The sequence below is a fragment of the Dipodomys spectabilis genome, unplaced genomic scaffold (assembly GCF_019054845.1).
Source record: "Dipodomys spectabilis isolate Male_0828 unplaced genomic scaffold, ASM1905484v1 ptg000138l, whole genome shotgun sequence".
NCBI classification, from domain to species: domain Eukaryota; kingdom Metazoa; phylum Chordata; class Mammalia; order Rodentia; family Heteromyidae; genus Dipodomys; species Dipodomys spectabilis.
This window is the reverse complement of record NW_024870815.1, coordinates 8665587-8693095: the sequence shown is the minus strand read 5'-3', so window position 1 is coordinate 8693095 and position 27509 is coordinate 8665587. Positions and strand designations below refer to the sequence as shown.

Below are 27509 nucleotides of genomic sequence, written 5' to 3'. Positions count from 1 at the left end.
ATGCGCAGACTCAGTTCCTGGAGGAAGATGGCGACAGCCGAGAAGCAGAAGCACGACGGGCGGGTGAAGATCGGCCACTACATCCTGGGCGACACGCTGGGCGTCGGCACCTTCGGGAAAGTGAAGGGTGAGGACCCGCGGGGCGAGGCTCGGCCGCCGCCCGGATCGGAGCGCCTTCCTCCCCAGCCCCAGCTCATCCTCCCCGGGCGCCCCGCGTCCCCGGCCTCGGCGCCCCGCGTCCGGGGTCCGGAGGGCGCCGAGCCCGAGGCCGCCGCGGGGCTGCGGCGCGGCGCGGCCCGGTGGGGGGCGGGGGCGGTCGCCATGGCGACGGCGGGGCCGCGGCGCGGCGCCCGGGGCGAGGGGCGGGGTCGGCCCCAGGTGCGAACTCGGCCAGGTGCGGGCGGGCGGGCGTCGGCCGGGCCCGGGGACGGGGGCCAGCCCCTCGCTTCCCCGACGGCCCTCGGCGCGTCCCCGAGGCTTCCTGAGCGTGCCGCGTCTTCTTCCCAGCCAGGCCGCTCCGCCGTGGGAACGGACCGCGGCTCGGTCCCGGGGCGTCCACGGGCGTGCGCAGCGGGCCGGGCCGCCCGCCGGGCCGGCGTTCTGCACGCGGTCCTGTCGGCGCCGGGGTGCTTTCCTTTCGGGGTGCGGTGCACCAAGCCGGTCAGCGACGGCCGAGGGCGCGGGGCCGCTCCTGGTCCGGTCGTGCGGCTGGCTTCTGCCCCGCTCCTGGTCCGGTCGTGCGGCTGGCTTCTGCCCCGCTCCTGGTCCGGTAATGCGGCTGGCTTCTGCCCCTCGCTTGGTCCGGTAATGCGGCTGGCTTCTGCCCATTTTCAGGGCTGTTTAGGAAGCACTCCGAGACACACCTTTTTTTTTTTTTTAATTGACTAAGATAAATGCAGAATCTCAGATTCTTATGTAATAACACCCGTATTATTCCGAAATAACGGGCTTGCTCTCCGGCACAAACACTTGCAGTTTTCCTGCTCCCCCACCCCCTGCAAAAGAAAGTTTTAATTGCAAGCTTCGTGAGGCATACTTCTTAGTTTTCATCTTCAAAATACTGCTCGTGGTTATTGAGGTGTTGGAGAAAGGAAGCTTGGAGGTGATATCAAAGGGAACAACCCGTGCGTAGTGCTGTGAAAATCTCTGATTTGCGTAGAGTAAGCTCTTAGTAAATATTTGACTCAAAAGGATAAGTTCTTGGAAATCGATGCGTCGAACTAACGGACGCTTGTCCTCCCAGAGCTAAAGAAAACATTTCTGATTTTAGCTCAAAAGAGAAGAGAGCCCTCTTTTTTCTCTTGCCCTTTCCCAGAGTTTCATAAAACTGGAAAATGGCCATAGTCCACAGGGTAACAAATAAACGCATAAACCTTTTTCTAAAAATCTGCAAGGTCAAAAATGTAGGGAAGAAGAAGTGCACGCCTGGGGATGGTAACACAGCTGTTAGGATGGGTTTGTGTTAGTCCAGCAACATGTTTTTGTTCCCTTCTTTTTTTTTTTTTTGTCAGTCGTGGGGCTTGAACTCTGGGCCTGGGCACTGTCCCTCAGCTCTTCAGCTCAAGGCTAGCGCTCTACCACTTGAGCTACAGCGCCACTTCCGGTTTTCTGGTGGTTTATTGGAGATAGTCTCAGTCTCTCCTGCCCGGGCAGGCTTTGAACCACGATCCTCAGATCTCAGCCTCCTGAGTAGGTAGGATTACAGGCGTGAGCCACCAGCGCCCGGCCCCTTCTTTTTTTTCTTTTTGCCAGTCCCGGAGCTTGAACTAAGGGCCTGAGCACTGTCCCTGAGTTTCTTTTGCTCGAGGCTAGCTCTCTATCACTTGAGTCACAGCACCACTTTCTGCTTTTTTTTGTATATGTGGTACCCAGGGCTTCATGCATGCTAGGCAGGCACTCTACCACTAAGCCACATTCCTAGCCTCTCATTTTTTTTTTTTTAATGTGTAATTTTATTTACGTATTTATTTTTGAGACAGTCTTGCTGTGTTCCCCGGGGCTAGCTGCTGGCTTCCAACTTGCAATTTTCCTGGCCTCAGCCTCCTAAGTATTTAATTTTAGCTATGATGTTTCTTGTTAGCAGTTATGAACTGCTTTTTAGTTTGTAAGACATACTCTTTAGAGCTCCGAAAATCCTGATGAGGCAGTTTTGAGGCCCTCAACCTTTCTGAAAGTTCTGCTTAGATTATGACATTCATCTCATTTTCCTGATAAGGACCTGAGTGGTCTTAGGTCTCTTTTTTGTATGGAGAAGTGCTCTTGGCACAGCAGTTTGGAAAGGAAGAAGGAAACCTTCATTTTATGGATTTGGTCTGTGATGCGATGGTGACATGAATCTCTCCAGTGACTCTGCTTTTCCTTAACCTTCGCTTCTCCACCCACCCACTTCTCTCATGAAATACTATATTCTGTCAAAGTCAACTAACTCCCCAAATAAGAGAGTCCATTAGTTAGGGTACCAGAGACTTTTATGTTTAAAATTATATCTGTTCAAAAATGTATTAGTTGATATTGGTCAAAATCTTCAACCAGTTTGCTATCGTTTATTTTTCAGACAGGGCCTCTTCATGGAGCTCAAGCGGACCTTGAACTTAATGGTCCTCCTGCCTCAGCTTCCCAAGCACTGGGTTACTATGTGTAGCCTCAAAGTTTTAAAATGGACAGTTGTTACGGTTTTTGCCAGCAAGTAAGGGAACCCACCTCTCCTCACACTCCTTTTTCCCCTATTGTCCTCTGTTTAGCCAGGAAACAGCCTACCTTGTTTGTGAGTCTTATTGACTCCCTAGATCCTTTTGGCCAGGGATACAAAGTGGCAATTAACTTATGGATGTGATCCACCATTGGATAGGCATGTTTGGAGGAGCATCTTATTTTCAAGTACTTGAATAGGAGTAGACAAGAGGGTAGACACCTATCTACAAAGAAATGTGGATTATTAGTGATTATTAGTGCTAGAGAATGAGAATACAGGCTCTGGGAGAAGGCCATGGTAATGTTTCTAGCCCTAACACCAGCCTTAGCTTGACAATAATTCTTTGGAGTAATAAGATTTGCCATGTATTTCAGTAGAGATGATTTAAAATGGCTGTACAAATTAGTAAATTTTACATTAAAAAATAGGTTAATGGTGTACCTCAAGTGGTAGAATACTTGGGAGTCCCAAGTTCAGTTAAAAAGAAAAAAGAAAGTAATGGAATCTCCAAGAAAATATGACAGTTCTCAGTATGTCATTCCTGGTTACATTTAATTTGTTGGGAAGAGGAGGTTGTAAATTTATTGTGGTTTAGTTTTTGTTACAGGTTAAAAGAAGTTGGCTCCTTAATAACATCATTTTGAAAATGTAAACAAAATAAGGGTTAGTTTGGGATTATGCTGAATTATTTATGAAGTATTGTGTTTCTTCTGGTTGTCAAGATGTCAGCCTAGGTTCCTGCAAATTCTTTCTGTACCCTCTCTTAGTTATAAAAATATGGATGAACAAAGAGGTTTTAGCTGACACAGTAGCTCATGCCTATAATCCTAGTCACTAGGGAGGTTGAGATCCGAAGGATTTAGATTTGATGCCATCCTGGACAAAATGCATGAGAAGCAGGCACTGATGGCTCAAACCTGTAATCCTAGCTACCTAGAAGGCTGAGATCTGATGATCAGGGTGCAAAGGGCAGGAAAGTTCTTGAGACTATCTCCAATAAACCACCAGAAAACAGGAAATGGAACTGTGGCTCAAAGTGGTAGAGCACTGGCCTTGAGCTAAAGAGACCAGGGACAGTGCCCAGGCCCTGCATTCAAGCCCCAGGACCAACAATAACAACAAAAAGTACATGAGACTCTCTCTCATCTGAAAAAGATGGGTGAAGCTGGGTGCCACTGATGACTTACACCTGTAATCATAGCTACTCAGTAGGCTGAGATCTGAGGATTGAGGTTCAAAGCCAGCCTGGGCAAGAAAGTCCGTGAGACTGTTATCTCCAGTTAACCCCAGAAAACTAGGAGTAGCACTGTGGCTCAAGTGATAGAGCACTAACCTTGAGCTGAAGAGCTCAGGGACAGTGCCCAGGCCCAGAGTTCAAGCCTCACAACTGACAAAGATTGCGTGAGGTGATAGATGAATCAATCTACCCATCAAGAAAAGTATAAATAGAGCCTGGCGCCGGTGGCTCATGCCTGTGATCCTAGCTACTCAGGAGGCTGAGATCTGAGGATCATGGTTCAAAGCTAGCCCAGGCAGGAAAATCTATGAAACTTACCTCCAATTAACTACCAGAAAACTGGAAGTGGCTCTGTAACTCAAGTGGTAGAGCACTAGCCTTGGTCTGAAGAGCTCAGGGACAGCACCCGGGCCCAATGTTCAAGCCCCATAAATGACCAAAAAAAAGTATCAATAGGAGGACTATTGTCCATGTTCTGGGCAGAAAGTGAAAACCTGTGTTCCAGAGCAAAAAGGGTTAGAAGTATGGCTCAAGAGGCAGGCAAGAGTGGCTGCCTAGAAAGCAGAGTTCAAACACACACACATAGTTAATCTTATTATAATTTTAAATTGGCAGTTTTTGTGAATTTTTCTAGAGGTGATGGTCACTTTATTGAGCTGGCTGTGTCTTCCGTAAATGAATTGCTTATATATTTCAAAAATAGGTGTATTGGAAGTAGAGCTGTGGCTCAAATGGTAGAGTGCTAGTCAAGCACAAAAGCTCAGGAACAGTGGCTAGACAGTTAACTTCAAGCCCCCAGTAGCGTGCGCGCGCGTGCACGCGCACACACACATTCACAAGTGTATTTTTGAGAGAATAATACAATCTGTTTCTTAAAAAATACACAGCATAGAGTACTCAAGGACAGGTAACCAAGGTGGCAGGAGATTTTGGTGTATTATATGTAACGTTTTCAAATGTGTAATGTTTTCAAAATAAGTAAAATTAGTAAAAATAACCATGAGACGTGTTACTGTTTTTTGTTTTTGTTTTTTGGTCCTGGGGCTTGAACTCTGGGCGTGGGCACTGTCCCTGAGCTCATCTGCTCAAGGTTACCACTCTACCACTTGAGCCACAGCGCCACAGCACCACCTCCAATTTTCTGATGGTTTTTTGCCTGGGCTTAGAACCATGATCCTCATGTCAGCCTCCTGAGGACTGCAGGCGTAAGCCACCGCGCCGGGCTATGCTACTGTATTTACATGATTCAGGTAATGAGTACATTTCTTTTTGAATAGTTTCATCCTCTCCCTCATTCTCTCAGTTTTTCCCCTTCTGACTTCCCTCCTCCTAAAGTTTCATAGCTCATTTCCAACATACTGTCTAGTGAGTATCATTGCTGCATTTGTTTACTCTTTGTCCTATTTCTGTGTTTCCCTTCCTCTCCCCTAAAATAGATAAACTTACATATAAGACAAAAGGTACAGAAATCAAAAACAGTGACAAAGGAGAAAAAAAACCCAAGAAGCAACATAACATAAAACCTCGTTTGCATTTCTTGGAGTTCATTTCGATAAACATCATTTTTATATGATCAAATGCCCATAGCTATTGAACTTTTTTGATCCACTCCTAAGAATATTCTCCTTTGGTCTCATTGGTGTGAATGTCTAGGGTCTTGTATGAGTCCCAAGTGTATGTTTTTGGATTTTCACCATCCAGTGTATTTACTTGTAGATTTATAGGCACATTCCAGTTGCAAAAAATGAGGAAAACCATGTGCCCTGTAGTTCTTTGGGTCTGGCTTACTTTGCTTAATATAATTTTTTCCAAGTCTTCCATTTCCTTCAAATGGGGCAATGTCATTCTTTCTGATAGAAGCGTAGAATTCCATTGTGTATGGGCTGGGAAGGTGGCTTAGTGGTAGAGAGCTTGCCTTGCATGCCTGAGGCCCTGGGTTTGATTCCTCAGCACCACATAAGCAAAAAGAAAAAGCCGGAAGTGGCGCTGTGGCTCAAGTGGTAGAGCGCTAGCCTTGAGCTGAAGAGCTGAGGGACAGCGCCCAGGCCCAGAGTACAGGCCCCACGACTGGACCCCCCCACCCCAAAAAAAGAATTCCATTGTGTATATAATACAATATTTCCTTGATTGATATGTCTGCTGAGTGACATCTGAGTTGAATCGGTGTCTTGGCTATGGTAAACAGTGCTGTCTTGGCTATGGTAAACAATGCTGTAATCAACATGGTTGTGCTGATGGCTTTAGTATGGCCTTGTTTATGGTCTACTGGATAAATATCCAGGAGGAGAATTGCTGGGTTATAGGGAAGCTTTATGTTTAGTCTTTTTTTTTTTTTTTTTGGGTCCGGTCATGGGGCCTGGACTCTGGGCCTGGGCGCTGTCCCTCAGCTCTTCAGCTCAAGGCTAGCGCTCTACGACTTGAGCCACAGCACCACTCCCGGCTTTTTGCTTATGTGGTGCTGAGGAATCAAACCCAGGGCCTCATGCATGCAAGGTAAGCACTCTACCACTGAGCCACCTTCCCAGCCCCTATGTTTAGTCTTTTCAGGAACTTCCAGACCGCTTTCCAGAGGGGAGCCCTAGTATTTCCCCTTCTTCCTGTAGTAATATTTTCCTGGTATTTGGCCTTGCATTGAGGTCTTTGATCCATTTAAAATTGATTCTGGTGCAGGGTGATATAAAGGATCTAGCTTCAGTTTTCTGTATATGGATAGCCAATTCTGCCAGCACCATTTGCTGTCTTTATTCTGTCCTATTCCCTTATCAAATATTAGGTGGACATAGGTCTCTATGGATCCATTCTTATATAACAAAAATATGTAAACAGGTAATAAGCAGACAGTAAGTTAAAGATAGTGGTTACCTCTGGGAAGAGATAAAGGAGCTGGTGTCTAGGAGGAGTCACTCAGGGCTTCTCTTGTATCTGGAATGCTTTATAAACTGGCTGGTGGTACAGGGGTTTTGGTATGCCTCAAATGTTTGTTAACAAAAAAGGTAGCTTTCTCAGATCTTCATCTTTCATAAGCTCACCTCTCACCCCTAACACTCTTAATAGGGAAAGTAATTTTAGAATGGGAAGGAAGTGCTTAGGTAACTAGAATATATTTAGTAGATACTTGCTTGTGTTTTCTCCAGCCTATTACAATCTTACCTTTCAATGTATGATCTTGTTTTATTTTAGGATTACATATCTGAATAGAAGATTACTTGTTATAATGTTCTATAATTAGACAAAGTTCCCTTTGGACAGCAATAACATGATTGTTAGCTAATCTTCAGTTGATTAATCTGCTCTGTTAGGCAGACATTGAGTGCCAGTAGCCTTTGCTGTAGGTGAGGAGCTAGTCTTCTATGGCTTATATGCCTGTTTACACAGTTTTACATTGTAAAATAGTAGCCATCTGGAGAGTTAAGTTTTAGCTTTAAACAGAGGTGGTTCATCCTTTGGGCATACATATTCCTGACATAGTCTGTTTACTACATTCACTGATTGAACGTAGCAGTTAGTTTGACTGCAGTGAAGTCTACTCAATGTAAAATCTTTAGCCTGGTTTTGAGAAAACAGTTGTGCTTCTGATTTTGTGCTAAGGTATTTCTCTTTTTCACTACTTGGTGCTGGTTGTGTAGAGAGGGAGGATACATTAGTAGACTTTTAGTCAGAAGGTCTGGCCCAACTTGATCACAATAATTTACTTTGACAAATTATAGATATGTTTAGAGCTGCAGTGTTTTTTTTTAATCTATTAAGTAGGGTAGCATTTGCTCCATAGGTTTATTGTGAGGCCGTAATATAGGTGTTTCTTAAGTTGTATGATACTTCTTTTTCTTTTTGTACTGGTCCTGGGGCTTGAACTCTGAGCCCTAGGTGCTGTCCCTGGGCTTTCTGTGTTCAAGGCTAATACTCTACCACTTGAGCTGCAGCTCCACTTCCAGCTTTTTCTAGTAGTAAAGCTAAGAGTCTCATGGATTTTCCTGCCTGAGCCGGCTGAACTGGTGATCCTCAGATTTTTAGCTTCCTGAATAGTTAGGATTATAAGGTGAGCCACTGGTACCTGGTGTATGATGCTACATTTAAAATAAATATTATGCTCCTGAAAATTTAATATTGAAAGTACATTGGTAATTGGGTTAAAGGAAAATGTTTTTGCTCCTAAATGAGAATAAGGGAAAAGGGGGGGGAGGGGGGGGGAAGGTTGGGTGGGGGGTAGGGGGGAGGCTGGGAAGGGATGTGAAGGGTAAACAAAGGAAACAAAGGAGGAGGCTGCAATGCTTGATAAGAAATGTACGCATTATCCTGCCCATGTAATTGTAACCCCTCTGTACAGTATGTTCATAAAAAAATAAAATTAAATTAAAAAAAAAAAGAATAAGGGAAAAGACTATAACTTGATGGCCTTAAATTACTAAGACTTAGAAAGGGAGCACAAGTAGGTAACTAAGAATTATTTCTACTCCAAGAGACACGATATGTTAGATTATTCAATTTTGAGATATTCTTGCAAAGCTTTTTAGAGGAAGACATATCACCATCTTCCCATGCACCTGCACCATCTTCCCATGATAGTGCACATTAATGCCTGTCACTCTCAAGAACATCTAGAATGCTGAAACATGCCAGGTTCTTTTTATGTGGGATTCCAAAAATTATTTGGGTTCTGTGAAGATAAAGCCTCATAACATTAGTGAGTTTTGCATTGCTGAAACAGAGCCACAAAAATTTGTGAGAAATTGTAGGCAGGTTAAGCAAGTGTGGAGGGATTGACTCCAGATTTGATCTGTAATTCAAAAATAGAAAAATAGCAGAATACCTTACTTGAATCTTATTCACCTCTGCTTTTCACAGGATATTGTCAAATCTGTTAAAAGTATATTCTGAGTATAAAAACTATTTTTAGAATACATCTAAATATATTATTAATTTATAAAATTATTTCTTCTACAGTTGGCAAGCATGAATTGACTGGGCATAAAGTTGCTGTGAAGATACTCAATCGGCAGAAGATTCGAAGCCTTGATGTGGTAGGAAAAATCCGCAGAGAAATTCAAAACCTCAAGCTTTTCAGGCATCCTCATATAATTAAATTGTAAGCTCAATTTATTTTAATTCCAATCCATTCATTTTTTTTAATCCATTTTGTTAACCTACTTAAATTGACAAGTGAGAAAGAGGAGTGACATTTCTTCCTGTTTCTTCAGGGCTTTGAAAAGTTTCTTCCTGTTCATGTATTTAACCCTTATCCACATGTTTTAGCCTTGTTCATATTACTGCTATTTTTCTTGTTCTTTCCTGTTTTCTATACCTATCTGATAATGTTCAGTTGCTTCTGTGCTGTAGAATGAATAACTGATTTGCTAGTAATAATTTTCCCTAGCTTGCACTGAAGCCCTGGCTTCAACTGCAGTTGGGGGAGGGGGGCGGCTAAGCACAAAAATTCCATACTTCCACATTTCTATATGCTGTTCAGTACTCTTACTAGACACAGTACACTGGAAAGGATCCCCTCCTCTCACTGTGTTTTTTTTTCCTACAGCTTATGTAGGAAGTACAAATGACAATGCATTAGGATGTAACGTTTCAAAGAACAGTAGTTTTACTGTTGTTTTATAGTCACCAGTTGTAGGATGCATAGATAACTTACCTATTGCTCATTTCGCTTATTAGGTTGGTTGTAATTTAAAGCTGCTTAGCTTTTTTTGTTGAACTGTGAAACTGAAAATATATTTCACTCTCACCCCTTCTCATTTACTAAAGTAGTTTTAAGTACTGTCTGTAGGCTGATGACTTGTAAGTGTACATTTCTTACAATCCTCCATGTCCACTGCTTGCTTTATATCCATGTGGATGTCCATGAGGCATTTCAAACTGTACATATTCAAATCTCATCTCCAGTTATCTAGGACAAAAATTCAGAAACCATTGTTAACTTCTCTTTCTCTCACCAGCTACCATCCATCTCATCTCAGCCTTCAGAATATGTTTCTGCTATGTTTTTCAGTCCTTTATCCCCATCAGATTGATATGAGTCACCTTCATTCCTCTTGTAGACTATGGCAGTAGACTTGGCTTCCACTTTTACCATTCAGTCAGTAATTCACATTGCTGCCGTGTAATCCTTTTAGTATTCACATGACCACTAAAGACCTTTTCACTTTGAGTTCAGGAAAAGACAAAGCTTCTTTGGCTTCTAAAGTTCTGGTCCTTTTCAGTTACAACTTTGCTTCTACATTGTTTCTCTCCCACCTTACTTTGCTCTTACCTTCATTCCTCAACATGCCAAGCAGGCTGTCATCTGGAGCCTTGGCTCTTGCAGGTCTCTCTGCCTGGTTCACTTCTTCCCAGATAATGGCATAGTTTGCTCCCTGACTTCCAGAAAGCTCTGCTCAGGTGTGACATTATTAGAGGCTTTCCTCAAGTGCTCTGTGCAGAATTTGCTGTATTGCTCTAAGGGACTGCTCTCTTATTTACTGCTTTCTGCCTCTAGGAACATCAACAATATAAAAGTAGAAAATTTGTTTATTTCCTGCAGTTTTCCTAACTCCTTGCACAATACCTGGTATAGGTGCCTAGGAAATATTTATGGAATGAATTAATATTCATGTTTTAATATTAGTAGATAATGTTTTCTCTCACCAGGTACCAGGTCATCAGTACACCATCTGATATTTTCATGGTGATGGAATATGTCTCAGGAGGAGAGCTATTTGATTATATCTGTAAAAATGGAAGGGTAAGCAGCTCTGATTTAAACCTGTACATATTTTGTAAGTTCCTTTATTCCTGACTAGTATCAGAATGTCAGACAGCAATTTTAAGAAGTCTACTTAATAACTATTTAGGCTCGTAGGTTATTTAGAGCTAGAAACAACTTGATGATCTGTTTAGCTCACTTACAGAGATGTGGATATGGAGCCTCATAATATATACGTGTACTCAAGGACACATGACTTATTAATAGAATTGGATTTAGACCCCAGAATGCATAATTCTCAGATGTATGCTTTCGAAGCATATAAAATGGCTTTTAGTATGTTTCTTGTATATAATTATTCCTTATAAAAATATATTATTAAATTCTTAAGGATCTAGGCCTTTCTGGTCAATCCTAGCCACATTTAAATTGCATTCATTTTTTGGTTTCAGAAATCTGATGTACCTGGAATAGTAAGAACAGGCTCGATGAAGGAGGTAGGAATTAGACTTAAGGAATTTAGAACTGGAAGGAACTTTAGTAGACACATAAAACAATAAGTTAATAGACACAAAAATTGAATACTAACCCTGTTTTTTGTTTTTTTTTTTTGTGCCAGTCCTAGGGCTTGAACTCAGGACCTGGGTTCTGTCCCTGAGTTTTTTTGCTTAAGGCTAGCATTCTATCATGTGATTCACAGCTCCATTACAGCTTTTTGGTGGTTAATTGGAGATAAGAGTCTTATATACTTTCCTTCCTAGGCTGGTTTTTATTTTTTATTTTTTTGTATATATTTTTATTGTAAAAATATTATACAGAGGGGTTACAGTTACATGAGTAATGAGTACATTTCCTATAGAGCATTATTACCTCCTCCTTTGTTTTTCCCCTACCATCTCTTCCCTTCCCACCTCCCCCTAGGCTGTTTTATATTTATTTATTTTTTATTTTTTGGTCGGTGCTGGGGCCTGAACTCTGGGCCTGGGCACTGCCCCTCAGCTCTTCAGCTCAAGGCTAGTGCTCTACCACTTGAGCCACAGCACCACTTCCAGCTTTTTCTGCTTATGTGTTGCTGAGGAATCGAACCCAGGGCCTCATGCTTGCAAGGTAGTCACTCAACCACTGAGCTACCTTCCCAGCCTCCTAGGCTAGTTTTGAACTGTGATCCTCAGATCTCAGCCTTCTGAGTACCTAGAATTACAGGCATGAACCATTGCTATCTCGCTGGCCATATTTTCTTTTTTCTTTTTACGGGTCCTAGGGCTTGAACTCTGAACCTAGGCACTGTCCCTGAGCTCCTTGCTCAAGGCTAGTGCTTTACCACTTGAGCCGCAGCTCTACTTATGACCTTTTCAATGGTTAACTGGAGAAGAGAGTCTCATGGACTTTCCTGCCTGGGCTGTCTTTGAACTGTGATCTTCAGATCTCAGCCTCCTGAGTAGCTAGGATTGCAGGTGTGAGCCACCAGCACCCAGCCCACAATTTTTCTTATATTCAGGTTACCTGATATACCCCTTCTCTCCCTTCCACTCCCGTCCCTTCCCTTTTCCTCCCCTCCCCTCTCTCCTCTTTGCTCCTTTTTTTTTTTTGGTGCCGGTATTGGGGCTTGAACTCAGGACCTCTTGTGCTTGCATGACTTTTTCAGTCATGGCTGGTGGTCTACCACTTGAGTTAGGGCTCCAGTCCAGCTTTTTGTTTCCTAATTGGAGAGAGTCTCTCAGATTTTTCTGTCTGGGCTGGCTTTAGTTGTAATCTTCTTCCTGAGGATTATATCGCCTCCTGAGTAGTCAGGTCTGAGCTACTAGTACCAGGTACTAAACGCCTATCTGTGTCTAGTACTGAGAAAACAAATTTCATATTCTTTTTTTTTTTTTTTTGGGTCCGGTCGTGGGGCCTGAACTCTGAGCCTGGGCGCTGTCCCTCAGCTCTTCAGCTCAAGGCTAGCGCTCTACCACTTGAGCCACAGCACCACTTCCGGCTTTTTTCTTATGTGGTGCTGAGGAATCGAACCCAGGGCCTCGAGCATGCAAGGCAAGTGCTCTACCACTGAGCCACCTTCCCAGCCCCACAAATTTCATATTCTTAATCTAATTTTTTTATTCATTTTACATAGCATAGCTGTTTAATCAGAAGCAACTCATTAACCAAGTTAATTTTAATTGTATTGTTTTCTTGTCATGATTCATTTCCATTGCAGGTATTCTCCTTCTCAGTCTTTTTAACTCCTATCCCCATCCTCTAGGATGTATAAACAAGCAAAACTTGGATTAATACCATTTCCTATCTTTTGTCTTCATTGATTTTTTTGTTGTTGTGGTTTCTTTATCTTTTTTTACATGGTAGGAATTTCTTCAGTTTTACCTTTTATAGTCTTAGGCATTGAAATTCAGCTGTCATATTTTATATTTAAGCGGCATTGTTGTTTTCTGAAAATATAAGTAGTTTGCTTTTTAAAATATCCTTTTTTAATATCCTTATCTGGTGAAAGATAGTTTTTGTTGTTGTTGTTTTTTTTAAAGTTGTCTTTTGGTCCCTTGCACTGTTTCTGTAACCTTCTGTGCTACCATTCTTTCTCATTTATTTTAATTTTTCTCTATTCTTTCTTTACTCTCCCTCACATAAATGGCAATTCTTGGCTATCCACTAATATTTAAGAGTGAAGTACTAAATGCCAAGCTCATATTGATGGAGCATATTCATTGGCAGTCCTTCCGAAACATTGAATTGTTGGGAGACTTCTCATATGTCAATAAAAACAAATATTCCTTAGCTCTGATATTTACTGCAGAAGAAACCTTCCAGTTTTCTTGAAGATTGTAGGTCTGCAGTCAGATCTGCAGGAGCTGGAATGGAAGAGGGCTGCCAGTCTCTGTAGTTAGGATGTTGTTTTTCATTTAACCCACTTTCCTCACAAGGCCTCATGCCTACTTAGGTATCCTTGAGATTAGAAATGGTTCAGCCTTACTAGGATAAACTACAGGTCTTACTCCCCATTAGGGGTGAGTTTCAAAGCTCCTTCCTTCAACCAGTTTTGTCTCTGTAGTCCACCCCTCACTTCTGCCTTCAGAAGTTTCTGAAACTCAAATTTCTAAGCCTTTCTAGGATTCTGGAATAGATGAGTTTATTTCTGTTGTCTAGCTCTGTAGGCTCAGTCTTTATGTTCTGTCCAGCTTGTAGCTGCTCTAGATTGCTGTCTGTCTGGTTCTTTTTGTCTTTACCTGCCTGTTTTATTGCCTTGTCATTTTAATGGTTTTCAAGGAGAGCAAAAGATTAGGTCTGTGATATGTAACTGGAAATATGCTTTGCCTTGCCTAATCTTCATTTACAGATACTTTCTTTTTATCTTTTGTGCTGAATTTTTATGAATAAAATGCTTTTTGTTTTTTGTAGCCTACATCGTTATTATTTTACCTCTTGTATTTTGTTTCATCAATTATAAATTCTCCTGCTCTTTCACTTTTTATTAGATACTTCCCCCCCCCCCATAAACTTCTAGTTGAAGAGATAAAGGGGTTACATTGTTAGTAATTTTTTCCTAGAGGAAGGGTATCTTATAATACTTAAAATAGTAGTTATAATATTGCTTTCAAAGGAAATTAGTATTTTGTCTTTTCTTCCTGGATTATCCATGCCATTTAAGGTATAGAATTCTGATTTTAGAATATTAATTTGTGACCTGTTAGAAAATTGCATATGAGAACTATTTGCTTAGAGGATTAATAGCTTCCTTATTAAATACAACTGTTGAGGAGTAAGTGATTATCACGTGTGTGGAGAAATATGATGTAAGCAAAGAAGTTTTTAAAGGTTTTTGAAAAGGAAGTTGCAATGTATTTTTTTCAGTAAGTACATTAAAGATACTTTTATATTTCTTTATTGTATAAAATAAAGTTTTTCACTTGTTAAAATTAAAACATGTTTATATCAATGTGCAATAAGGTTGCTTAGTAATTCATTAATAGTACAGAACTGTTTCTTCCTCATAACCTAAAATCTCAACATCACTTTCTGTACTCTTACTCTGCATTCTTTTTCTTCAGAGTACTGCATCCTTGATGTTGTATTTGTTTGTTGCTTTATTTTTGTTCACTTGATTAGGGCCTTTGTTTTACTCTTTACTGTATCATATCTGCAGTTGTAGTAAATTGAATGCTTTCTATAAGTATTTGGTAAGAGAATGAAGTAGTAAACAATTATAAGTTGTAGCAGAAACATTCCTAGTTTCAGGTAGAAATTGAAACTAACTACTCAAAGTAGCTCATGAAATGGCTATAGAGGAAGGCAAGCTGGGAAATGTAGTCTTATGCAAATGGCAGGATTAGAAAGCCAAGTTGGTGTGTGTTTATTTTTTCCCCATATCAAAAGTGTTTCATGAACAACGTTCATTTGAGAAGGTTTCGTGCAAGTATTTATAGGATGGAAGGCATAGGTAGGGGGATGCCTTTTAAAAAGACAATATTTAAGATACTTTTCCATTTGTTTTTAGCTGGATGAAAAAGAAAGTCGACGTCTGTTTCAGCAAATCCTTTCTGGTGTGGATTATTGTCACAGGCATATGGTGGTTCACAGAGATTTGAAACCTGAAAATGTCCTGCTTGATGCACACATGAATGCAAAGATAGCTGATTTTGGTAAGGATATTTTTATAGTTTCATTTGTCATTAGGTTTAATGACTATAACATTCTTCAGATAGTTTTTATGTAACAGAGAAATACTGTTCCCCATTTTGTATGTTGTGGCACCTACCTGTAATCTCAGCTTTGAGGAGTTTGAGGCACGGAGCTAAAGCGGGCCTCACTCAAAAACAGTAAAGCAGAATTGATTTTTATAAAATAGTTACACAAGGAAAGATAATTTGAAGTTAGCATTATTTGCAAAAGAGAAAGCACTGTATTTCCAGTATATTCTTTAGATAACAGATGAAGAAAAAGAAAATGAATGAGATAGCATTATTAAAAGGTCAATTAAATGAACAAAATTATAAAATATTAACATATTTTAAATGATTAAAAATGAATTTCACACTGTAAAAACCTGTATTTTCAGGCTGGTAAATGTTTAATAAACATGAAAATTTAGGGAAAGAGGGATATCATTAACAATAACTTCTGAAATATAAAGAGGAAATAACTAACTCCCCCCCCAAAAAAAGAAAATAAAATCTGTTGTTTTTTAAGAAACATATTAGAGTCAGGTTTGATGATACATGCCTGTGATCTCAGCCCTTTGGGAGACAGAGGGAGGAAGATCTTGAGTTAAAGCCTACCCTGGCTCAAAAATAAACCCATTCTATTATTAAAATTGAACTTTTTTCTTTATTTTCTATGAAAATTGACATTACTAAATGTAAAAGAAAAAGGAAACTTAAACATTCTTCTTTTGTTGGCTTTAATTCAAATCAGAGAAAATTGTAAATGTTTTCCTTGGTGTACATTGAAGAGTTCCATCCAAACCTGGGCTATTGGTTTTTTTGTCATTGTTGTCATTGTGTTGTTTTGAAACTGGCTAAATTACTCAACTTCCTTATTCATAAGCTGCCATGATTATCTTAACAGCACATTTTTGATGGGCAAAGATTTCTTTTCGGAGAACTTTCAGGTTCAAACTTATAGGTTTGTTTTTGTGTTTCTGTTCATGTTTGAGATTTTTTTCCCTAGCAGTTTCTACATTAATAAAACTTTAACCCTGCCAAGTCTATTCTAGTAAGTAAAGTAACCAATAACATGTATTCATTAAACTTTATTTTTTTTTTTGTCAGTTGTAGGGCTTAAACTCTGGGCCTGGGCACTGTCCCTTAGTTCTTTAGCTCAAAGCTACCACTTGAGCCACAGTGCTACTTTTGTTTTCTGGTGGTTAATTGGAGATTAAGAGTCTCACGGGGATTTTCCTGCCCAGGTTGGCTTTGAACTTGTGATCCTCAGATCTTAGCCTTCTGAGTAACTAGGATTACAGGCATGAGCCACTGGCACCTGGCTCATTAAACTTTTATCTCTACTAATTTTAAATATCGAAATAGATTGCACATTTTAGGGCATACTGCAGGATATTTGGAAATAAAGACTAAGATGTTAATGCAAGAAACAATATACTTGATCTATTCCTTTAACGTACTTTATTTAATGGGGTTCTGTTGGTATTTTTCTCCTTGGAAATCTTGAATAGCTGTGCTTGTGCACTTTCAGGTCTTTCAAACATGATGTCAGATGGTGAATTTTTAAGAACAAGTTGTGGCTCACCTAACTATGCTGCTCCAGAAGTAATTTCAGGAAGGTAGTATTCTACACCCTCCTGTCCTTAATACTTTCATAATTGTGTAATCTTCTACATTTTTTAGTTTATGGTGTCTTTAGTTAGAAATGGTTTACTGTTTACTTAGATGAAGAGTAAAAAATGCAGTGTGTAGATGTGCAATGTGTAACTTCAAATTTTTTCAAATAGATTGCATTTTGTAGTAGCTTTAAGTGTTCTGGTAGGAAAAAAAAAGTGTCTTGAGAAGTTGCCGTGCCCTATTGTATTATTGCTAATAACAACAGACATGTGTGGTGGTGCATCACTTGGGAAGGGGCAGAAGCAGAGAATTCAGAGTTTGAGGCCAGTCTGAGCCACTTAAGTAAGATCAAGATTAAGTGTTTCAAATAGCAAATAAATAGAAGTAAGGCTTTATTTTTGCTGAATTTTTATTCTTTAAATCTTTTGCAGACTACAAGATTGTAAGAATTTTGACCTTAAATTTTCTGACTACTAGCATTGAGAACATGAGAACAGTTTTCTGGTATAGCTTTTTTAGAGGGAGGGTATGTCATGGGGTTTCTAGATAGGAACTCTACAGGTTGAGTCACAGTCGCTATGTTATGTACGAAGGAGTTAGAGTTGCATAAGTCAAGTAAAGAGTACATTTCTTTTTGGACATTGTCACTACTTCACTTGCTCTCTCCCTGTTTTTCCAAACCCCTAGTAGAAGTTTAATTTGTAAGAGTTTTTGTTCCTTATTACTGTGAAACTACTGAGATTAAAAATGGAACCTGTTTGTTAGCTTTTTATAATGAGCTGCCTTTTTAAGCTGTCAGATAAACTTTTATTTACATTTATTTATTTTAGTTTTCTTGCAGTGTTGGGTTGAATCTAGGGCCTTGGCAAGCAAGGACTCTACCACTGAGCTACATCATTGCCCCTGTAAATTAACTTTTAGTAACTTTTCTTCCAAACTACATTTCTTTTTTTTTTTTTTGGTCAGTCATGGGGCCTAAACTCTGGGCCTGGGAGCTGTCTCAGCTCTTCAGCTCAAGGCTAGAACTCTCCCGCTTGAGCCACAGCACCACTTCTGGCTTTTTCTCCTTATGTGGTGCTGAGGAATCGAACCCAGGGCCTCATGCATGCCAGGCAAGCACTCTACCACTGAGCCACCTTCCCAGCCCCCCAAACTACATTTCTTTGTTTTGTGTTTCTTTAAATATTTCACATGCTAAGTAACTTGATGTCAAAGTATTTTCCTAAGCTTATTTGCCTAGATAATTCTGTAAAGGCATAGTTGTGCATAAGGCTGGAATAACTAGACTTACTAAGTTTCATCATATTTTTATGTTAACTTCAAGTCCAGAATTCTTTTTTAAATGATTTCATTTTTGTTGTCTATCTTAATTCTTTTGAGAAAAAAAAAACAATTTAAGACCCATATAACTGGGGACAGTATAAATAAAGATGAAATGTGTTATGATTATATAGATATTTCAGTGGACTATTGTGAAATTTGGTTTCTCAATTTGGATTGTCTTTTCTTTTAAATTGGTTTTGGGTCTTGAATTCAGAGCCTGGACACTGTCCCTAAGCTTTTTTACTCCACTTCTGGTTTTCTGGTGGTTACTTGGAGATAGGAGATATAGATTTCAAAGCTGGCTTTGAACTATGATTCTCAGATCTTAGCCTCCTGAGTAGCTAGGATAGTCTTGAGCCACCAGTGTCCAGTTGGATATCAGTCTGAGTGAATGGCAACTTTTACCTTCGCAGGAATATTTATTGATCAGTTCAGCAATTTATTTTAATAATTTAAGGGATTCTTTTCCTCTCCCTGAAGTAAGATGTTAGGTGATTTAGTTTCTGAGGTATGTTAAGAAAGTTGTCCACAGGCACTAGGAAGGTGGCTCAGGCTTGCCTTGTATGCATGATGCCTTGGGTTTGATTCCTCAGCACCACATAAGCAGAAAAAGCCAGAAGTGGCGCTGTGGCTCTAGTGGTAGAGTGCTAGCCTTGAGCTGAAGAGCTGAGGAACAGCACCCAGGCCCAGAGTTCAGGCCCCACGACTGGCAAAAAAGAAAGAAAGTTGTCACAGTCTATTGCAAATGAGTGTTTAAAATATTCTGTGAGCTCCTTAACCAGCTTCCTTCCATAGTCAAGGTATCCTGTTCTTAGGGAGAAGTGGCATCAGAGTTTATTACTAAAGAATTTGATCTGGACTGAGAATGTAACTTAGTGGTATAATGCCTGCCTAGCATGCATAAAGCCCTGAATTCGATTCCTCAGTACCATATTAATAAAAAGCTAGAAGTGGTGCTGGGACTCAAGTGGTAGAATGATAGCCTTGAGCAAAAGAAGCTCAGGGACAGTACCCAGGCCCTGCTCAGTTCAAGCCCCAGGAGTGGCAAAAAAAAAAAAAAAAAAAAAAAAATCTCTATAACTTAAAAAAAACTGCTTTTAAGTTCAATATTGATCAGTTTGTTGAGATTTCACCCTATTGGTAGGAACCATTTAAGCACCATGGTAATATAAAACAGACAGAATTTAAGCTGTGTCCTATAACTTTCAAACCTTATTTACATTTGTTTTCAAAAATAATACTGTGGGATTAAGATAGTTATATGTAATAGCGATAATTATAAAAATCTTTTTTATTGTGATAAAAATCTTCTTTATGAAACATCTTCTTTATGATTGGTTAATTTTGACTGATATTATTAACAATTATCTAATAACACCGGTATTTCCTGTTACAGACTCTATGCAGGCCCTGAGGTGGACATATGGAGCAGTGGGGTTATTCTCTATGCTTTATTATGTGGAACGCTTCCGTTTGATGATGATCATGTGCCAACTCTTTTTAAAAAGATATGTGATGGGATTTTTTATACCCCTCAATACTTAAATCCTTCTGTGATTAGCCTTTTGAAGCATATGCTGCAGGTGGATCCCATGAAGAGGGCCACAATAAAAGATATCAGGTAATCTAAACTATTGTATAGTTTTCATGAATGAGAAAATTTTAATCAAAGATGGATGGATTTTCCTAGTAGTGTACTTTGAATCTCATGAAATTAGGTTTGCTGTGTTTTACAGGACTCAACCTAATAATTTGAGTAAGGGAATAAGACACAAGTGATTCAAATCTGCTTCTCAAATTTAAGGGAGCCATTTTCATAAAGGCTTAAAAATATTTGCTGCAAATTTTGTTTTTCTATTGTTCATTTTCTTCCTCCTTGAGAAATTCTTCTAATTTCTAGACCCACACTTCTCAGAAAAGAATAAGGAAGAAAGAAACAAGAGGGATATGAGATCTTAAGATAAATAAAGCATTAAGGTAGCCAAGAAGAAGGGAGGATTTACTTGTGAGCTTGAAGCTTGTTCTTCCAATTACCTTATGTAAAAAGTCAAGCTAATAAAGAGATTATTAATCACAGGGTATGATTTTACTACCAGAGGAAAATGATAAATCATCTTCTAAAATAAATTGAGAAGTGTATTTGCTTTTTATTTACATATTTTAAAAAATATATGGAAATCAAGGTGTGGTATATGTGCTTAGGATTGAGGTAGGAGGACCAAGAGTATGAGAGTACACTTGGACATTGATGAAAACGAACTGATCAACTCAAGGACAGCGATGGGAGGAAGGGAATGAGAGGGAGAGAGGGAAAGAGGGAACAGCTTACACTAAACAAAAGGAAACAAATGTACATATCACCCGATGTGGAAGAAATAGTTGTATTGTCAAAACCCATAGAATTCACAAACTTTATAGACCACGATAATGACAGTTTGCCTCATGAAGGTTAAAATGTGAATGTGTTTGTGACTTTTTAAGTATCACTATCTTATTGTGAAATTTATGTAATCACTTAATCTCAATAAAAAATTATAAGCAAAAGAGTATGAGAGTATTCTGAGCTGTTTGGTAACACTTTATCTACAAAACAGAAAGACTTAGAAAAGCACCAAAAAGAGAAAGGAATAACAAATAGTTAGAAGATAGCCATAATAACCATTCTTCTTTTTTTTTTTTTGGTCGGTCATGGGGCTTGAATTCTGGGCCTGGGTGCTGTCCCTCAGCTCTAGTTCAAAGCTAGTGCTCTACCACTTGAGCCACAGCACCACTCCCAGTTTTTATTGGAGTGGTTTATTGGAGATAAGAGTCTTACAGACATTCCTGCCCAGGCTGGCTTTGAATCGAGATCTTCAGATCTCAGCCTCCTAAGTAGCTAGGATGACAGGCATAAGCCACCGGCATCTAGCTTAACCGTTACTCTTTGGAGTATTTTCTTCTCATTTTTTAAGCTAGCTAGGATGTTTTTACCATAACTCAAGTAAAAAATACTCTTTATGTGTAGAGTTAAGAAAGTGGAAATATTCACACAGAACAGGGTGCAGTCTGACTTTACTTACTGTCTCCATGACCTTGGGCCACTTCCTGACTGACTGGAACTTCAGTCCTTAATTTAGGACAAAGGTATGTTGTTACCTTTATAGAATTGTTTTGAGGATGAGGAGAGACAATATATACCAACTATTAAGCATAAAAGTTAGCACACAGAATTTAATGGATGTTTCTTGATATTTTTATTAAGTTGTTTTTGCTTACTAAAAGGTATTAAAATGAAGACACTATATTTTCTGAGTTGGAAGTAAGTTGTACTTTGCCAGTGTTTGCCATTGTCATTTGTTCTAAAGCTTGAGGTGTAGACATTTCTTTTCCTATTCTTACATCCTTAAAATCAGAGGAAGGCCAAAACATTTTGAATTGTGAACTAGAATAGCAATCTCATTTTAAAAAGATTTTAGTAACACAGTATAAGTATAAATACCCTAAATTCCTCTCAGCTGTTAATTTCAATCTTGAGTCTACTCAGAATTCTTCTCCCAACTGTACAACTTTTTCCCCTTTCAGGGAACACGAATGGTTTAAACAGGACCTTCCCAAATATCTCTTTCCTGAAGACCCATCATATAGTTCAACCATGATTGATGATGAAGCCTTAAAAGAAGTATGTGAAAAATTTGAATGCTCTGAAGAGGAGGTTCTCAGCTGCCTTTATAATAGAAATCACCAGGACCCTCTGGCCGTTGCCTATCACCTAATCATAGATAACAGGAGAATTATGAACGAAGCCAAAGATTTCTACTTGGCAACAAGCCCACCTGATTCTTTTCTTGATGATCACCATTTAACTCGGCCCCATCCAGAAAGAGTACCATTCCTGGTTGCCGAAACACCAAGGGCACGCCATACCCTTGATGAATTAAACCCACAGAAATCTAAACATCAAGGTGTAAGGAAAGCAAAATGGCATTTGGGAATTAGAAGTCAAAGTCGACCAACTGATATCATGGCAGAAGTATGTAGAGCAATTAAGCAATTGGATTATGAATGGAAGGTAGGAAAAGAACAAATATTCTGATTATTAACACATTTTACAAACCTGTGCTCTATAAAATGTTTTACGGAGTAATTGCTTTGGCCTTGTTTTTGCTCACATCCCATGCTAGGTTGTAAACCCATATTATTTGCGTGTTCGAAGGAAGAATCCTGTGACAAGCACCTATTCCAAAATGAGTCTACAGTTATACCAAGTGGATAGTAGAACTTATTTGTTGGATTTCCGTAGTATTGATGGTATGTACATCATACAAAACAGTGAACATGATATATCAGACCTGTTATCTAGCTTGTCTTATTGGTCTTTAATTTTTTGCAGTATTGACATTTGTAAATCTGTTATTGTAATTTTATTGAGTAGTGTCTCTTTAATATCATCTGGTAAAATTCTTAAAGCTGAGATACAGTTTCATGCTAAAGTTTTTGGCTACATTTCTGTTTTGTTGTATGGTTCGTTTTTTATTTTTATTTCCATTTCCTGGAATTCATTTTGATAAATATGTGTGTGTGTGTATGTATGTATGAGGAAAGATAAAATATTTAGAAATGAATGTCAATGTTTCTGTATTTGCTAATAATTTTTTTCAGCTTTCTTACTATTTTTTCAAATTTATGATTAAGCAATTGTACAAAGAGTTACCATTCAGCTAATCAGTTTATGAATATAGTGCATCTTGATCGATGTCACCCATTTCATCATTCTTCCTCCTCTATTAAGTAGTTTTTTTTGGGGGGGAGGCATTTGTAGGGCTTGAACTCAGGGCCTGGGCTCTGTTCCTGAGCTCTTTTGTTCAAGGTTAACGTTCTACCACTTTTGAGCCACAGTACCACTTCCAGTGTTTTGGTGGTTAATTATAGTTTAGGACTTTCCTGCCGGGGCAGGTTTTGAACTTTGATCCTCAGATCTTAGCTTCTTGAGTAGCTAGGATTACAGGTTTGAGCCACCAGCACCTGGTAGTGGTGTTTTTTGAGACAAGATCTTGCTATGTAGCCCAATCTGACTTCAACTTGCAGTTGGTCTGCTTCAGCCTCCTGAGTGCTAGCATTGCATGCACATATCATTATTGTCAGTTAAATAATTTCAAAATTAAGTATGGGGGTTATGGCTTTTGTTCATTAAGATATTATGATACATTATTTTTGAAAGATTATATTGAATGATTAAGGGGTTCATCTGTGGATTTTTCTTTTTTGCTAATACTGGGGCTTGAACTCAGTACCTGAATGCTGTCCTTGAGCTCTTTTTGCTCAGGGCTAGCAGTGTGCCACTTGAGCTACAGCTTCAGTTCTGGCTTTTTGTAGTTAATTGGAGATAAGAGTCTCACAGACTTTCCTGCCAGAGCTGGCTTTGTGCCATGATCCTTAGATCTCAGCCTCCTGATTAGCTAGGATTACAGGTGTGAGCCACCAGTACCTGGCTTTTTTTCCCTTTTTACAACTCAAAGATAGTGCCTTATGTTGCTTTCTAATAAGAAAAACAGGTTTGAGCTGTGAGATACTGGCCAATCTGATTGCCTATCTTGATATCTAGTTTATGTCTCCTAACAGAATAATAGTTTGGGGTATGAAATAGGTTTTATTTTTCCATTATATTTAGATTAAACTTGCAATCTTAGATTTATTAGCACATAAGTTTACCAGCTGAATGACTACTCCTACGTTTATATTTGATTTTGTTTCTACAAGTGATGCTTTTTTATGATCTCTTCTATGAAATACGATTAGATAGAACAAGTGTGAAAACACAGAATTAAACTTAGTAGACTTGAGTTTCACACTTATTATCTTGCTATTTTTCATTAAAAATTAAGAATGCGATGATTTCCAAGATCCTTATTCCCAGTTAATTGATTTTGTGACTTCAAAAGAGCTATTATTGTGAGAATGCTATTTATTAAACCTTGGGCTCTTAAACTTAGATTGTAAGACTGATGAATCACTAGACTCTACTAAACCTTGACTGTCCATTTCAAAAGTACATGCTGTGAAGCTGAGTGCTGGTGGCTCATGCCTATAATTCTAGCTAGAATTGCAGGTGGCTGAGATCTGAGGATATTGGGTCAAAAGCAGCCTGGGCAGAAAAGTCCATGAGAGTCTCCTCTCCAGTTAACCACCAGCACATTGGAAGTGGGGCTGTGGCTCAAGCTCCAGGACAGTGCCAGGCCCTGAGTTCAGGAGCCCCACAACCACCACCACCAGCAACAAAAGAGTACATACTTGTGTATTAAAAGGTAAATAGTTTAGGCATCTTATCTCAATGTGAAGGTATTTATAGTAATTGTGTTCTGGATAGTGTATCAGTAGTCTACTAAAAAGTAAATTCAGTATTGTTAAAAAATTATAAGTTCTAATAAATTGCAATTTATTTTTACCCAGATGAAATTACAGAAGCCAAATCAGGGACTGCTACTCCACAGAGATCAGGATCAATTAGCAACTATCGATCTTGCCAAAGGAATGACTCAGATGCTGAGGCCCAAGGAAAATCCTCAGAAGTTTCTCTTACCTCATCTGTGACCTCACTTGACTCTTCTCCTGTTGACTTAGCTCCAAGACCCGGAAGTCACACAATAGAATTTTTTGAAATGTGTGCAAATCTCATTAAAATCCTTGCACAATAAACCTAAAATGTTGCTTATTTGTTTCATAGCAATAAGCATGCATAATAAACAATAGCCAAATGCTTCCATTTGTAATCAAGTTTTATATATATATATACACACAATTATAACTAAAGATTGGCCTTTTGAAATGCAATTTGCACAGGGATTGGAACATGACTGAAAATTACAGCCTCATGTGCAGAAATGAATTAAGATTATTTTGTTGTTTATTGTTCAGTAGGCATATACATAACATATAATGAATTATAGATCTCTCAGGCTCACTTGATTTTTGGCTATTTTATATTTGGTGTACACAGGGCTATTTAGATGATTAATTTACCATAAAGGCCTTCATGTGTTATTACATGCTGATGTGTTCTATATTTGCTTTATAAATTTATTCAATAAATACTTGCCTAGACTCCGTAGACTTTCACAGTTGATAATTGTTTTCTGGGTTCCTTAAATAGCTAGTATTTCACAGTAGTAGTTAGAGTTTGGATGATTTCTCCCATACCTCCCTTAAAATTCTACATTATATGGTAGATCATATCAGATAGTAGAATCAATTTAAAATATTCCTTTAGCTTGGTTAGTCTCATACACGTAGATATTCTAGGCCCTAAGTTTAATCTTAAAATTTGTTCCCCTATGCCCTGTATATAAAATGTTCTATTTGTTTTAAGAGCTGAGTTACATAAACTGTAAATAAATTGTTGCTTTTGCCAAATTCACAAATTCTTGCTTATCATGTCAGTAAATATGGAATATATGCAGAAATTTCGAATCATTTAATCCTATATCTGACAAATAGATTCAGTGCATAAAAGAAACATCTTTTAGAATCTTTAAGCTCTTGGATATAAGTGTTTTATTTGAAGATAGCATTTTCACCCCAATTTTTTTTAACAAATAACTTTTAGAAAAAGAAATGTTCAAAAATTGTAGGGTGATGAGATGTATGTATATTACTTAGATTTGGCAGTTAACTTTTTAATAGTTTCTTTACACAGATTTACGTATGTATAATGATAAAGCTAGTTATGCATATATTTGTGTGTGTCTCTTGAACTGTTTAGATGTGTACATATTTATCACCTCTAAGCATCTCCTAAAATATTCTAAAAATCCCCTGAATTTGCTATGAAATTTATATTTCCCTAATATTCATACTTAGATTTCATTTGTCCTTAAAATTTCTATTTTAACTGGTTATTTCAAATTAGAAAAGAATTAAAGCTTGCACCTTACATTTGGTATTAACATTTTAGATTAACATTGTATTTTTGTAAAATGGGGAGCAAATCCATTCTTCTAGTTGGTCAAAGGTTCAAGTTTTAATTATTTTTCTTTAATGCTTCAATATCCTAAAGATCTCTGATTAGATATCTATTTCCCCTCTCATGTAATACACATAGTAGCTGAAAATGATTGAATTAAAGTGACCTCAGATAAAACTGACATTATGTATGTAGATAAAAAATATATCACCCATATTTGCCTTATACTATTTTAACTCCAACGAATTGGTGCTGGGGATATAGCTGTGTGTTAAAAAGAGTGTTTGCCTGGCATGTGCAGGGCCCTAAGTTTGATCTCTAGCACCACAAAACAAAAGCAAAATCCTTTTTGTGGATGTTAATCCTTTTCCTATTCCAATATTGCTATCTTCTTTTCCACTATTTTAGGATGTTGTAAAACTGTGAGCACTTAGGTAAGCAGATGGTAATATACTCAGGTGTCACCAAAGCTTCCGTAAAGGGTGACCCTAGCTTATGGTGACTCCAGTACCTCTAGACTCATGCACTGAATTCAGAACAAAAATCTTGATTCATTTTGTCTTCTATTCTTTGAATTTGAAAATTGTACAAAGAATGGAAGTTCCATTTAAATAGTAGTTCAAAACTATGTTGTCTGTGGCCCTATGTGTGGGGTTTGTTTTACTTAACGCTAACTGCAGCATTTTATTTCTGATGCTAAGAGCAGAAGACTGCATTTTTTAAAAAAGTGTTACAGATTTGTATATAGAACTAAGTAATATCTCTACCAACAGTTGTGGGGAGGGAAGGACAAAAGGAGGAACCAGTTAATTAGGACCTTCAAAAAATTATTAATTTTGTAAGCTTTCTAAGTTATTTTGATTTATTTACTGAGTTTTATTTTGAAGATATTTAAATATTGCACTTGTACAAATAGTATAAATGTGAACTATTACAGCAAAATCTTTTTTAAGCTACTAGTATTTGAAGTGACAACTTTTGGTTGTGTCTATCAAGGTTGCAATGGAATTTTCACAGATTATTGTAGCTTGCAGATTCTTACTAATACTGAAGATGAACAGAGTCAATGCAAATGATTTTTAATCTTTTTTTATTATCTTTTCAGCAATTTATATTTTTTTGTGATTTTATGCAACTGTATTTTTACTTTGTCTTGACAACTGAAAGATGTATATGGTTTTTGCCAGGAAAGTACTGTATACATAGTTTTAAATGTAACAGATTTTACTGATGTGTAAAAAAAGTTGCCATTAAAATTGATTTCTCACAGACAGGAACTTTTCTATCAAGTTGAGGCATATGCGAGCTTAATATATCGTATCTAATTTAAAATAATTTCAGTGAAATAAATGCGATTGGTCTTA

At 38.5% G+C, this 27509-nt stretch overlaps 1 protein-coding gene across 2 annotated transcripts; it reads left to right on the top strand.

The window, feature by feature from the left end:
- On the top strand, positions 1-27509 carry Prkaa1 (protein kinase AMP-activated catalytic subunit alpha 1). 2 transcript variants are annotated; one of them, XM_042690502.1, is made up of 10 exons: positions 1-127; positions 8871-9012; positions 10563-10656; positions 11070-11114; positions 15104-15248; positions 16801-16888; positions 19606-19830; positions 21771-22257; positions 22370-22496; positions 24636-27509. In XM_042690502.1, the coding sequence occupies exons 1-10, from the start codon at positions 1-3 to the stop codon at positions 24878-24880; spliced, it is 1725 nt and encodes a 574-aa protein (XP_042546436.1). In that variant the 3' UTR covers positions 24881-27509. The 2 variants fall into 2 exon arrangements, with proteins under 2 accessions (XP_042546436.1, XP_042546438.1); XM_042690504.1 differs by lacking the exon at positions 11070-11114.